The sequence below is a fragment of the Podarcis vaucheri genome (assembly GCF_965113315.1).
Source record: "Podarcis vaucheri genome assembly, chromosome: 10".
Classification (NCBI taxonomy): domain Eukaryota; kingdom Metazoa; phylum Chordata; class Lepidosauria; order Squamata; family Lacertidae; genus Podarcis; species Podarcis vaucheri.
The window spans coordinates 69,829,875-69,844,540 of NC_138748.1; the positions used below are offsets into that span (position 1 = coordinate 69,829,875).

General features: G+C 48.1%; 1 protein-coding gene across 1 annotated transcript in view; it reads left to right on the forward strand.

The window, feature by feature from the left end:
* The first annotated feature begins 7,262 nt into the window (after nt 1-7,262).
* The window catches only part of LOC309541240 (uncharacterized protein), a 47,424-nt gene continuing 40,020 nt past the window's right edge, over nt 7,263-14,666 (forward strand). Inside the window, exons 1-2 of the mRNA XM_082238859.1 lie at nt 7,263-7,380; nt 14,383-14,544. Of these exons, the coding sequence (XP_082094985.1) occupies nt 7,326-7,380; nt 14,383-14,544 (217 nt within the window). The 5' untranslated portion in view covers nt 7,263-7,325. The remainder of the gene's footprint in view (nt 7,381-14,382; nt 14,545-14,666) is intronic.

A 14,666-nucleotide genomic window follows, 5' to 3' on the forward strand; every position in this document is an offset into this window, starting at 1 on the left:
TAGCCATTCTATTTAAGGTATCAAGAGAATCCTTTTACAGCCTTCAGCTAGCTAGCTAGCTAGCTATCAGTCTCCCATCATTCTGTCTTTCTGCATAATTCCGTGTTACTAAGCAGTTTATGGGATGCGGGTGGCGCTTTGGGTTAAACCACAGAGCCTAGGTCTTGCCGATCAGAAGGTCGGCGGTTCGAATCCCCGCGACGGGGTGAGCTCCCGTTGCTCGGTCCCTGCTCCTGCCAACCTAGCAGTTCGAAAGCATGAACTGCAAGTAGATAAATAGGTACCTCTCCGGCAGGAAGGTAAACGGCGTTTATGTGCACTGCTCTGGTTCGCCAGAAGCGGCTTAGTCATGCTGGCCATATGACCTGGAATCTGTACACCGGCTCCCTCGGCCAATAAAGCAAGAGGAGCACCGCAACCCCAGAGTTGGCCACGACTGGACCTAATGGTCAGGGGTCTCTTTACCTTTTACCTTTTAAGCAGTTTATATCTATTGCACAGCCATTTAAAACGCAAGAGCCTGTGGGATCAAAGGCTCATCTAGCTGGTCGTCGTCACTGCCTCTTGTGAGAATAAACTTCAGAGTTCCTTCTGAGCCCCACACAAAGTCGCTAGCTGCAGGGATGACTGGACAACTACCAGCTCTGTTTTACTGTACAGTGGAACCTTGGTTCTCAAACGCCTTGGTACTCAAACAACTTGGAACCCAAACACTGCAAACCCGGAAGTAAGTGTTCCAGTTTGTGAACTTTTTTCGGAGGCTGAACATGCTCCGTTTTGAGTGTTACACTTCCGATTTGAGTGCCACGCTTCCATTTTGAGTCTGTTTTTGCTATTTATTTTGCGTTTTTGTGGCTCTTTTTGTTTTGTTTTTGTGACGGGGGGGAACCGAGTTTAGCTACTGATTGATTGATTGTGTGGCTGCAGTACATTGTTTATTGTTTTCATTTTATGGATCAGTGGTCTCGTTAGATAGTAAAATTCATGTTAAATTGCCGTTTTAGGGGATGTTTTTAAAAGTCTGGGATGGATTAATCCATTTTGCGTTACTTTCTATGGGAAAGTGCGCGATGGTTTTGGAACAGACTTCCGGAACGGATTAAGTTTGAGAACCAAGTTACCACTGTACTCTGAGAAGACGACTGTTAACTTCAGCCTCCTCAAGCACAGCTTGTCCAGACCGTAAAGGCAGCCAGTAGCCCACATTATATGCCCACCAATTGGGTTGTCCCTAGGCAGCTGGCTTTGGCAAGGACCTCTGTGGTTCTTGGTCCTCCTAGTGACTGCCCAGTTCCCTTGGGCCAGTAGTTTTACAATATGACAGATGTTCTGAGGGACTGAAAGCTAAATTTGAATGCTCTTCATATATAGCTATCAAGATATTTTAAGGGTTGACTTGAGGCTTGGTTTTTTAAAAAGCATGGGTAATACAGTGGTGCCTCGCAAGACGAAAAGAATCCGTTCTGTGATTCTCTTCATCTAGCGGTTTTTTCGTCTTGCGAAGCAAGCCCATTAACGGATTAGGGGATTAGCACTATTAGCGGCTTTTAGCGGCTTATCTGCTGATCGGATCAGCTGATAAGCGGCTTAGCGGCTTAGAAAAAGGGGGGGAGGGAAAAAAACCAGCAGGAACTCGCAAGACATTGTCGTCTTGCGAAGCAAGCCCATAGGAAATTCGTTTTGCGAAGCACCTCCAAAACGGAAAACTCTTTCGTCTAGCGAGTTTTCCGTCTTGCAAGGCATTTGTCTTGCGGGGCACCACTGTAATTGCAGGATGGAAACCCTACATAAAGTGCAGCCTTTCTCGGTGTAATTTGCCAGCCTTGATCTTGGTAAAAATGAACCCCAGAGTGGGCTGACTGACCCTTAAGAGAAAAATGTGCTCCTCTTCTCCAGCTTAAAACAAATATTCCCTCTGCCTTTTCCTGCTTCAATACTACTACCTGCCCGCAAACCTTTTGAAAACCATCCAGACTTCCTCTTTGGGAACTGCAGAGAAAAATGACCATTCAGTCTGGCTGCCAGAGTCTTTTGTCTCACTGTTTTGGTATCCTGGTACAGATTTGTACAGGGTTGTCAGCCCTTTAAAGCTCAGTCCCTGGCAGATACAGTCTTGCTGGCTATACAGAAGAAGGAATTATATCACTGGTGAGCTCTTGGAATGTATTCTATTTTGATGATTTTTCACATCAACTTAAGATTTAGAACATGTTAGCGAGACCTACATGTAGCAGCAACAACCAAAATGGGAGATAAGTGTATGAGTTTGGACAAATATGGAAATTGGAGAACTACAGAAGCAGAAAACACATTGAGGCCGAAAGTGTCTGTATAGCAGGGTCCACATACTGGTAGATTTATTGTTGGCCTCAGTACATAATGAGTTTGCACAAAGTGGGGAGGTCTGTGGTTCACTGATCGTGTCTGTACAAGATTTTTGGTGACCACTGCTGTGAGCCAGATCCATTTTGATTGCCCAGGTGTGAGATTCCATCTAACAGGAATCTAGCTCAGTAAGAGATTCACACCTGTAAAAGTGTAGTGATACTTCATTTCCCTAAATTAATGTGAGCTCAAAACCTGAACTAGCAGAAGACCTGTGGGTTATGCCAACACAGCAGAGATACCCACAAAGTGACGATATCGACAACGTAAACTTTTATTTGCTCATATGGTTTTGACCAACTTTCAGTGCTTATTACTCTTCCCCTGTGTATGAATGTCCAACACATATCAGGGTTCATTTTGTGGGTTATGGGAAGCCCTTGTTTTATACCCCAAAAGGAATAGCTAATGGAACCAGAGGACATGGGTCTCCCCAGTTTGTGAGGAACTTGAAAGCTTGCTTGCTATTTTCTGACACCTCAGTTGGCCCTAATAAAAAAAAAAAATACTACTCTGCTGTGGTTTTTGAACTCTCATTTTATGTCTTCCCAAAAGCCGAAATGTGCCCCAGCCCTATGGAGGTGTGGGGTGACTTGATAACGTGGGTTTTGCCCACAGTTCTAGCTTCAGCCAAAGGGGTTGTCATAGTTTCAGTATAAAACAACACGCAATGCCCTGTAAAAACCCAGCTGAAACATTACTCCCCATTTTGAAGTTTAGCCTTAGCAAGGAGAAGCATGTTCACAGCGGAAAATTTTCTTGCAACGCTTGCAGGGGCTCCGGGTGTCTCTGTAGGAAGTATAAAAGAGAGCCTTGTAGAGACTTAACGGATTTAAAAGGAGATAAGCTTTAGTTGATTAGTCCACATTTCATCAGCTGCATGAAATGTTATCCCTGAAGCGCAGATATACATACATTTTTTAAAAAAAAAACACATGGTGGACAGTGGTATGAAATGGGTGATGTGCAGCCTGTGACAATGCCATGTCAGTTGTGACCATTGAGAATAACTGGGTGATAAATGCAACCTTGGGCTCCATGATCACTGCAGATGGTGACAACAGCCACGAAATTAAAAGACGCCTGCTTCTTGGGAGAAAAGCAATGACAAACCTAGACAGCATCTTAAAAAGCAGAGACATCACCTTGCTGACAAAGGTCCGTATAGTTCAAGCTATGGTTTTCCCAGTAGTGATGTATGGAAGTGAGAGCTAGACAATAAAGAAGGCTAATCGCCAAAGAATTGATGCTTTTGAATTCTGGTGCTGGAGGAGACTCTTGAGAGTCCCATGGACTGCAAGAAGATCAAAGCTCTCCATTCTGAAGGAAATCAGCCCTGAGTGCTCACTGGAAGGACAGATCCTGAAGCTGAGGCTCCAAGACTTTGGCCACCTCATGAGAAGAGAAGACTCCCTGGAAAAGACCCTGATGTTGGGAAAGATGGAGGGCACAAGGAGAAGGGGACGGCAGAGGACGAGATGGTTGGACAGTGTTCTCGAAGCTACCAGCATGAGTCTGACCAAACTGTGGGATTCAGTGGAAGACAGGAGTGCCTGGCGTGCTCTGGTCCAGGGGGTCACGAAGAGTCGGACACGACTAAACAACAACAAATGCAACCTTCCTAGCTTTGCAGTCCTAACTGCGCCTATAGCAGGAGAGAAAATCGCAGTCTGGAGAGAGGGAGTCATAAATGGATATAGCATGAGACTTGCCGATACACTTGATTGCATGCTGGAGTCTCCCTTGGTGGAAGAATTTTGACTTTCGTGTTAGCAGCAGAATGCTCCGGCTTGCTATCCTGGCATCATTGCTACACAGAACTATAAACCCCCACCAACAGTCGAAGGTATAAAGCGAGAACATAAATAGCTGGTTCCCTTATCCAGTACAGCATATCTTGCCAGGCCTAATCAGATTCAATAAATCATTCATCGTCAATTGGATTTGCACTACTGGCTAATCAGTTCAGAATTATCTCTTTGCTACAAACCTAGCCTAGGCCTAGTTCTTGAGAGTTAACTATTGCAGCTTGAATTGGGAGATACCTTTTTCAGAAGTAAACAATAAAATAACCACAGCACTGACAAGATCATTTCTGGTGAACACAAAACAAAACAAAACTCATCTGTTACAAAATGGAGCGGAACCCCTATTACATATTACAGCGGGGGTTGGAGAATAAGAATGAAAATATAAATGTCAGAGCACCCTTGGAATTGAAACAGGCTTGGAAGCAGCACATTTCCAAGCCTGTCTGCTCAAAAATAAGTCCCATCAAGTTAAATGGGATTGCTGCCAAAGATCGTATCCACTGCAGAAGGAGCAGTTTGGGATCTGCTTATAGATCTCGGATCTGCTTGTAGATCTACCTGGGCCACTTTTTTGCACTTCGCTATAGTTTGGGAATATTGGGGAGCTAGTAAAAGAAATGCCCAAAAATAGATCCTGTAAGCCTGAAGTCTGCACACACCCCATAGCCTACAGGAAGGAAAGCTTGCTTGTGCCATTGTTGCTATTTAATGTCATGCAGAATGCTGCCATTCCTTAAAAAGGTAAAGGGACCCCTGACCATTAGGTCCAGTCGTGGCTGACTCTGGGGTTGCGGCGCTCGATTTATTGGCCGAGGGACCCAGCGTACAGCTTCCGGGTCATGTGGCCAGCATGACTAAGCCGCTTCTGGCGAACCAGAGCAGCGCACTGAAACGCCGTTTACCTTCCCGCCAGAGTGGTACCTATTTATTTAATTGCACTTTGACATGCTTTTGAACTGCTAGGTTGGCAGGAGCAGGGACTGCTAGGTTGGCAGGAGCTCACCCCTTTGCGGGGATTCGAACCCCCGACCTTCTGATAGGCAAGCCCTAGGCTCTATGGATTAGACCACAGTGCCACCTGCGTCCCTTACACCAGCCATATTGCCCAGGAAATTCACAAATAACTGCCTGCAACAGAAATGGGCTTAGGATATCAGACCAGGACTAGAGAGAAGGAATGTGGATATGTTACTATTATTATCTATTACGTTTATATAGTCCCAATCAACTGAAGATCTCAGGGCAGTTTACAAGATAAAAAAACTGGATAAAATCTGCATACACGTATATCTCTGCAGAAAAAGTGGGCAGGGGAACAATCCACCTTTGTACCATGAGTTGCATTCTAGCCACACAAAAATCGAACCGAGATATTTTATTGCAGTTCTATCATGGATAGCTCAGTTGGTGAGACCATGGTGCCGATAATGCCAAGGTTGCAGGTTCGATCCTCATACGGGACAGGTTCATATTCCTGCATTGCAGGGGGTTGGACTAGATGACCCTCAGGGTCCCTTCCAACTCTTAAGATTCTATGATCCCCTATCTTTTCTCCCAGGAGCTCAAGATGGGGTACATGGTTCTCCCCACTCCTCATCTAGCCCCCACAACGACCCTGCCAGGTCAAGAGACGAGTTTTCCTGCACCCACACGCCTCTCCATCCTTCGTTCAGGCAAGCAAGAGAAGCTATTTCACAGTTTGAGGTTTCTTTCTAGAATGGCTAAAGCACTTGAGAAGGGGGCGGAGCACACCCAGCGAGGGGTGTGGCCTGAGAGAGGGGGTGTGGCCTAGGGGAAGGTCCCAAGGGAGGCTTAGAGGGCCGCCTATGGCCTCTGTGCCTGAAGTTTCTCACCGCTGCCAGAAACAGTGTTTATGGCCATGTGCAGAATGCATTCCCCTCCTCACTAAAAGGTAAAGGGACCCCTGAGCATTAGGTCCAGTCACGGACGACTCTGGGGTTGCGGCGCTCATCTCGCTTTACTGGAGCCGGCGTGCAGCTTCCAGGTCACGTGGCCAGCATGACTAAGCTGCTTCTGGCAAACCAGAGAAGCACGGAAACACCGTTTACCTTCCCGCCGGAGTGGTACCTATTTATCTACTTGCACTTTGACATGCTTTTGAACTGCTAGGTTGGCAGGAGCTGGGACCGAGCAACGGGAGACGGGTATTCGAACCGCTGACCTTCTGATCGGCAAGTCCTAGGCTTTGTGGTTTAACCCACAGCGCCACCCATGTCCCCCCCTCCTCACTAGGACAGAGTTAATTATTGCCTTTCGTTAACCTGATTATAGATTACTTAATTTCTATACCGCTTAATATATTTAAAATATCTCTTAAGTGGTGCAAAGAGAACTAAAGCGACAACAGACAACTTTTAACAAAACATTGCAAAATGATGATAATAATAATAATAATAATAATAATAATAATAATAATAATAATAATAATTTATTTGTACCTCCCCCATCTGGCTGGGTTTCCCCAACCACTCTGGGCGGCTTCCAACAAAGATTAAAAATACATTAAAACGTCACACATTTAAAACTTCCCTGAAAAATACAGTGTTACGTGTAAAAATGTTAGTTTTGGGGACCTTTCAGAGTAACCCTCCCTCCAAAACAACTGCGCCCTAAAAGCGCCCACATATGCACGCCTGCTGCGCTTGGCCCCATTCACACGTTCCTCGTACACGGGTCCCTTTGCGCGCGCAACCCACCGCGCTCCGCTCCTTTGCAGCGCCTCCCTACTCCCAGGGAAGCTTCGCAGCCCCTTCGGCCAGGTCTCGGCGGCGGCGGCGGAGCTCGCTCCCGCGCGTAAGAGCCGCCCTGAGGACTGGCGCCTTTAAAAAGCCAAGCGCGCGCCGAGGAAAGCGCACGCTTTGCGCAGCGAGAGAAAGGAGAGGCGGCGCTCGCTGCCCCACCGCGCCGCCTGCCTGCCTGCCTGCCTTGCTGCCCCTCCCGACCCCCGACCCCCAGCCCCACCTCCTCCTTGGGGCTGGACCCAGACCCACCCCCGGCACGTGCCGGACTCGCCCGGGGAAGCGGAGCTTGGAGAGGCGCCCGCGGTCAGTTACGCGCCGGAGCGCAGCGCTGGAGGCGGTGGCGAACCCGGAGCCGGTTTGCGCGGCGATGTCGGCGGACGCGGATCACGCGCGCAGGCGGAGGCACACGCACGACAACTGCGGTGAGGGGTCGCTTATCTTCCGTGGGGAAGGGGGCGAAGTAGGGGCCGGGCAGGAGCATCTCCCTTATAGGAGGAGGAGGAACAGATCTCCAGATTTTTTAAATAGTTGTCCTTTATTAGGCATAGCTCTCCAGATTTTCATGGGCTTTTTTGGAGAGGTCTTTTTTCCAGCCCCACCCGGGGATCGAACCGGCGACCTTTGGCATGCAGAGCCAGGGCTTGCACACTGCTGGAGCGATGACCCTCGAGTAGCAGAGCTGCGGATAATATAGAATTGGAAGGGACCCCGAGGGTCATCCAGTCCAACCCCCTGCGACGCAGGAATCTTTTGCCCAAAGTGAGGCTTGAACCCACAACCCTGAGATTAATATTGTGCACATGTGTACGTCTATATTGCTGGTTTAGGTTTTGCAAAGCACCTTGATAAGATGTTTAGCTTTAAAGGTGGCATAAAAATATTTTTAAAGTCTTCTTCTTCGGTGATCCCTCGTGGCCGAGTAAGATTGTATTCCATAAACACGGTTTTAACAATGAGTCCGTAAGTGACTGTGGAGGCCAATTCTGGATCCACACGTCCTTCCATAGTGGGGACACTGGTTTCTGGGTGGGACTTGATCACGGTGTGGATTTGCCAGGCGTGCCTTCCCACGTTTGTCCCTTGTGTCCTGAGTTTGAGTGTCTTCAAAGCCCATGACACCTTTGGCAAAGGCTGTTCTCCAACTGGAGCGCTCGCAGGCCAGTGTTTCCCAATTGTTGGTGTTCATACATTTCTATACATTTTTTATATATTTTTATACATTTTTTATATTTGCTTGTATATACATATACATGTATATGTATATGTTTATACATTTTTTTTAGATTTGCCTTGAGACAGTCTTTAAACCTCTTTTGTTGACCACCAGCATTACGCTTTCCGTTTTTAAGTTTGGAAGAGAGTAGTGTAATAATTCTAAATGCAGCTTTTAAAATAAATTTGCACCGTGAAGCTAGAACGGACTCCCTCTGGAGATGGTGGACTCTCCTTCCTTGGTGGTTTGGATGGCAACGTGTTATGGATGCTTTAGCCAAGATTCCCGCGTTGCCCTTGTAAGGTTAGCAGATTTTTTTCTATGAATCTGGGGACACTTCAAATAAATAAATAGATAGATAGTTTGTGACATTGATGCTGCAGCGATGGCGGTGGCAGAGGAGAGGCCATCGCCTTGACCTCAACCGCCACGTTTCCCCTTCCTCCGAGGCTTCTATCTCCTTTCTCCCTGAGCCTGGGCAGCCCCTGAGTTGTGGGTTTTTCAGCGGTGGTGGTGGGGAAGCGGTGCGCGGTGCGTCAGGCATAGAAGGCGGAGAAGGAGGGCCGAGAGGTTCGGGCAGTGTGATGCCGCCTTTCCCATCGGAGCAGCCCTGATCCCATTCCTACTTTCGTGCAAGCAGGAGCGGGCAGGGATCCCCCAGCTGGGAAACAAGGCTTCACACTGCCTTTCGGAGCTGAGGGCCTCATCAAACCGAAATCCGGCCCTGCCTTTATCCCATCTTAAAATGGGGCATGCGAGTGTCAAACGATGTTCATCTCTGGGTCTCGCCGGAGAGCGAGGGTCCTCTTTAGGCAGGCTTCCTCAACCTCGGCCCTCCAGATGTTTTGAGACTACAATTCCCATTATCCCTGACCACTTGTCCTGCTAGCTAGGGAACATGGGAGTTGTAAGCCAAAAGCATCTGGAGGGCTGGGATTGAGGAAGCCTGTCTTAAGGGACGGGTACGCAAACTAAGGCCCGGGGGCCGGATGCGGCCCAATCGCCGCCTAAATCCGGCCCATGGACGGTCCAGGAATCAGCGTGCTTTTACATGAGTAGAATGTGTGCTTTTATTTAAAATGCATCTCTGGGTTATTTGTGGGGCCTGCCTGGTGTTTTTACATGAACAGAAGGTGTGTTGTTATTTAAAATGCATCTCTGGGTTATTTTCGGGGCATAGGAATTCATTCATATTCCCCCCCAAAAAATATAGTCCAGCCCCCCACAAGGTCTGAGGGACAGTGGACCGGCCCCCTGCTGAAAAAGTTTGCTGACCCCTGTCTTAAGGCATTTTGTACAAAGTCCCCCACCTGTCCATAGTGGTCCAGAGGATTGAGGGGTAATTAAGATTTCAGATTTGAAATGCTGGAAAGATGAGATCACCCTGCTGCCCATTGATCCAGCCAATCGCCCTGAATTCTTGGGGATTAGCGGGACCTTGGCATTTCAAAGAGGGCGAGATAAATGGATGGAGGATAACGCTATCGCTGTGGCTGCTGGCCACAGGCAGTACAGCTCTGAAAATTTGCTGGGAATTCCTAGTGGGGAAAGCGAGTGTTGCGGTCAGATCCTGCCCTTTGAGGCATCTGGTTGGCTGCAGTGAGAACAGGATGCTGGCCTAGACTGGCCTGATCCTGCTTGTAGGATTCTTCTTCTGTTCTTATTTAAAACAGAGCATCCATGAGGTTTAGCTCTGTCGACAGAGCACAAGACTCTTAACTTGCGGGTCGTGGGTTCGAATCCCACATTGGGCGAAAGATTCCTGTGTCGCAAGGGGTTGGGCTAGAATAGATGACCCTCGTGGCCCCGTCTACCATTCTGTGATTCTGTATCCTTCTTCTAGAAGCCAGACGCCACAGGGAATTAAGGGAGAAGTTGCATTCGTTGCTTCATGACAGCGCCCAAGCTCTTGGAGCCGAAAGCACTCGTTTTTCCCCCATCTTCCAGAGTTCCCTGATAAAATCAGGTTTTATCTTGATAGCCTTTGACCCTAAATTCTTCCATTGTCTTGTCTCCTCCTGCACCTCTTTAAAAAGAAAATTCTGGGTCACCGGCAGGGCGTCTTTCACGGCCTTGGTGGATAAGATCGTGTTTGCGTTGCGATTGCGTGGGGCTCTGCACGTCTCTGCTTCAAACCCTCACCTTGCAGGGGAAGCAAGTTCCCACCCATGTTCAGCTGAAACTACAACTCATTGGGCAGAAAACTCGGAGGCTGACAGTAGGGGGCGCTAAAGCCATTGGCACATCTATGTCCGGCATAGGCAAACTCGGCCCTCCAGATGTTTTGGGACTACAACTCCCATCATCCCTGACCACTGGTCCTTTTGGGATGATGGGAATTGTAGTCCCAAAACATCTGGAGGGCCGAGTTTGCCTATGCCTGATCTATGTTGTGCATTGAAAGCAGCATATTACCACTTTAAACAGCCATGGCTCTCCCAGCAAGCATTCTGGGAACAGTAGTTTTCTAAGAGTGGTTAGGAGAACCCATTTTCTCCCTCTTAGCAGAGCTGAGATTTCCAGAGTACTTTAACAACCAATCCCTCTTCCCAGTGCACTCTGGGAGGTGTAGTTCTGCAAAGGGAGTAGGGGTCTCGTGGTAACGCTCAGCAGCTTTTTAACAAACTACAGCTCCCAGGATTCCTTGGGGGAAGCCATGGCAGTGATGGGATGATACTTTCAATGTATGGTTCAGATGGGAGCCTTAGTTGTGTTCATTCATTTCAGCTCACCTACTCCTAGTGAAAAAGGGATGCGGGTGGTGCTGTGGGTTAAACCACAGAGCCTAGGGCTTGCCGATCAGAAGGTCGGCGGTTCGAATCCCTGCGACGGGGTGAGCTCCCGTTGCTCGGTCCCTGCTCCTGCCAACCTAGCAGTTCGAAAGCATGTCAAAGTGCAAGTAGATAAGTAGGTACCGCTCTGGCAGAAAGGTAAATGGCGTTTCCGTGCATTGCTCTGGTTTGCCAGAAGCGGCTCAGTCCTGCTGGCCACATGACCAGCTGTACGCCGGCTCCCTCGGCCAATAAAGCAAGATGAGCGCCGCAACCCCAGAGTCGTCCGTGACTGGACCTAATGATCAGGGGTCCCTTTACCTATACCTTACTCCTAGTGAAACTTAGTTGAATATGACCTGATGTTTTCATTTCTGTTCCTGGTATGTGTTTTTCTATTCTCTGCAATGGCTGGCAGCAGCTGTCCTGGGTTCCAAATGAGGGTCTCTCTCCCAGACCTACCCTTTGATCGAAGCTGGGGCCTTCTGCATGTGGGGCACACGCTCTGCGTCAGGAGCGAGCCCCACCCTTGCTGGGAGACCAGGGAGAAGACATTCCAGGTTGCTGTGACTCCCAGCAGCCTCGTTTCACATGGCTGATGGCCAGGGATGCTGTGAGCTGTAGTGCAAACACTTCTGGAGGGCATCAGGTTGGGAAAGGCTGCTCTAGGCTTCGGGGCAGGGAGCTAATGCATGGATAGGCAAACTTGTTGTTGTTTAGTTGTGTCCGACTCTTCGTGACCCCCTGGACCAGAGCACGCCTGCCACTCCTGTCTTCCACTGCCTCCTGCAGTTTGGTCAAACTCTTGTTCGTAGCTTCGAGAACACTGACCAACCATCTCGTCCTCTGTCGTCCCCTTCTCCTTGTGCCCTCCATCTTTCCCAACATCAGGGTCTTTTCCAGGGAGTCTTCTCTTCTCATGAGGTGGCCAAAGTCTTGGAGCCTCAGCTTCATGATCTGTCCTTCCAGTGAGCACTCAGGGCTGATTTCCTTCAGAATGGATAGGTCTGATCTTCTTGCAGTCCATGGGACTCTCAAGAGTCTCCTCCAGCACCAGAATTCAAAAGCATCCATTCTTTGGCAATCACCCTTCTTTATGGTCCAGCTCTCACTTCCATACATCACTACTGGGAAAACCATTGCTTTAACTAGATGGACCTTTGTTGGCAAGGTGATGTCTCTGCTTTTTAAGATGCTGTTTTGGTAGGCAAACTAAGGCCTTCTAAATCTGGCCTGCAGATAGTCTGGGAATCAGCGTGTTTTTACATGAGTAGAATGTGTCCTTTTATTTCAAATGCATCTCTGGGCTGTTTGTGGGGCATAGGAATTTGTTCATCCCCCTCCCCAATTATAGTCCAGCCCCCAGCAAGGTCTGAGGGACAGTGGACCAGCCCCCTACTTAAAAAGTTTGCTGACCCCTGAGCTAATGCATCGCGTCCCTTGGTTTCCCTGTGGGGGTGGGGGGTGGGGGTGATTCCCTCTCTCCTCCCTCCTTCCTTTGTTGATGTTCATCCCAAGACGTCTTAAGGCTCCGAGACGGTTAAGCTGCCCTTAATCTCTCAGTGGTGTCTAATTGATTGCCTTGGTGCGCATCATGTGAGCCCCGCACCCCACGGGCTGCGCATAATTCTCCTCGCCATCATCTGATGATTGCGCCAGTCCCTTGGTGTCAGGTGGCAAGTCCGTCGGCTTTCTGTGGGGCTGTGATTTCATGGCCAGCAAGTATTTTGCTTGCTACAAGCCTTACAACTCCCTGGTCCTGAATGGGGTAACTGTGCCCCTGAAGGACCAGGTGCGCAGCCTGGGAGTCATTTTGGACTCACAGCTGTCCATGGAGGTGCAGGTCAATTCTGTGTCCAGGGCAGCTGTCTTACCAGCTCCATCTGGAATGCAGGATGAGACCCTCCCTGCCTGCAAACAGTCTCGCCAGAGTGGTGCATGCTCTGGTTATCTCCTGCTTGCACTACCGCAATGCGCTCTATGTGGGGCTACCTTTGAAGGTGACCTGGAAACTACAACTAATCCAGAATGCGGCAGCTAGACTGGTGACTGGGAGCGGCCGCCGGGACCACATACACCAGTCCTGAAAGACCTACATTGGCTCCCAGTACATTTCCGAGCACAATTCAAAGTGTTGGTGCTGACCTTGAAAGCCCTAAAAGGCGTTTTTGTTTTCGAGGCTTTTTCGGTTAATTTGTTTTTGTGACTGTGTGGAACCCAGTTCAGCTACTGATTGATTGTGTGACTGCAGTACATTGTTTATTGCTTTCATTTTATGGATCAGTGGTCTCGTTAGATAGTAAAATTCATGTTAAATTGCTGTTTTAGGGGTTGCTTTTAAAAGTCTGGAACGGATAAATCCATTTTGCATTGCTTTCTATGGGAAAGCGCGCCTTGGTTTTGGAACGCTTTGGTTTTGGAACCGACTTCTGGAACGGATTAAGTTTGAGAACCCAGGTGCCACTGTATATCTAACGTCCGAAAGGTATCTTTTTAAAGGACAGGGCCAGTCCTTCGTTGCAACCTGGGAAACTGGGATTTCCCAAAGCTCCCTGTTCTTGTGTACACACAGCAGTGCAGAGAAGCATCTGTGGAGCTATTCTGATCCCTTTGGAGGAATGTTCTGTACATAGCAGAGTGGTGTCAAATTCCTAGGGGCTCACCATATTAGCAGATTTTTCATCCCCCCGCCCCAAGAGTTGTGGGCCACTTTCAAGGCTGAGTTACCAGTACAGGGTTATAAAGACAAGGATTAACCGCCTGAGAAACAGTTTCTATCCAAATGTGATTTTGGTTTTAAATGCAATGTAAGGAGTCTCTATGGGAGTATATTGTATTTTTAAAATATCAGAGTTTTTAGGGGGCTAACCAGGTTGGGATAGCTGGGATAGCAGGCTTGTTGGTTTTGAAGGCCTTATGTAGATTTTTTTTCCAGTTTCGTTGTTCTGTATGGGACAATGATAATAAAGATTAGCTTTTTCAACCAATTTTTTTTATTAATTTCCAAATTTTTAACAACTACAACTTAACGCATAAAACAAAACATATGAAAAACAAACATAGAAAATTTCTTCCAATCAAATTCCAAGCTAATTTCCATTGTTAAGTGACTTCCTAAAATCCTTCCTAACTAATTTTCATTAAATCTCATTCCAATATTCATTTTCTAATATAATTAGTTCAAATTACTAACTTCCTTTCTTTTCATCATAGTCTTAGAGACAATAAAGATTATCGAATCGTATCGTATTTTTCCGTGTATAAGACTAGGTTTTTGCCCCTTTAAAATAATGTCAAAAATGTGGGGGCGTCTTATACACGGAGGTCATACCCCCCATTTTCTTAAACCAGAGTCCCCCCAAAATAGGGGGCGTCTTATAGATGGGAAAATACGGTAACTTCCAGCATTTATCTGACAGCCATTCTGTCTCCCCTTCCAGACTTCCCCAAAGAACCGGAGTCCAAGGCTGACTCACATCGGAGGGGGTCTCTCTGCGACCGGCACTGCGCTGCCGTCAACAACACCCATGGGGACGTGGGGGACCTCCATTCGGGGTCCCACCAACTCATGCATGGCATCCTGACCCCCAGGATACTGCCAGGTAAGGTGTGGGGGTGGAAACAGGGAGCTTGTATTGTAAAAGGTAAAGGGACCCCTGACCATTAGGTCCAGTTGTGGCCGACTCTGGGGTTGCAGCGCTCATCTCGCTTTACTGGCCGAGGG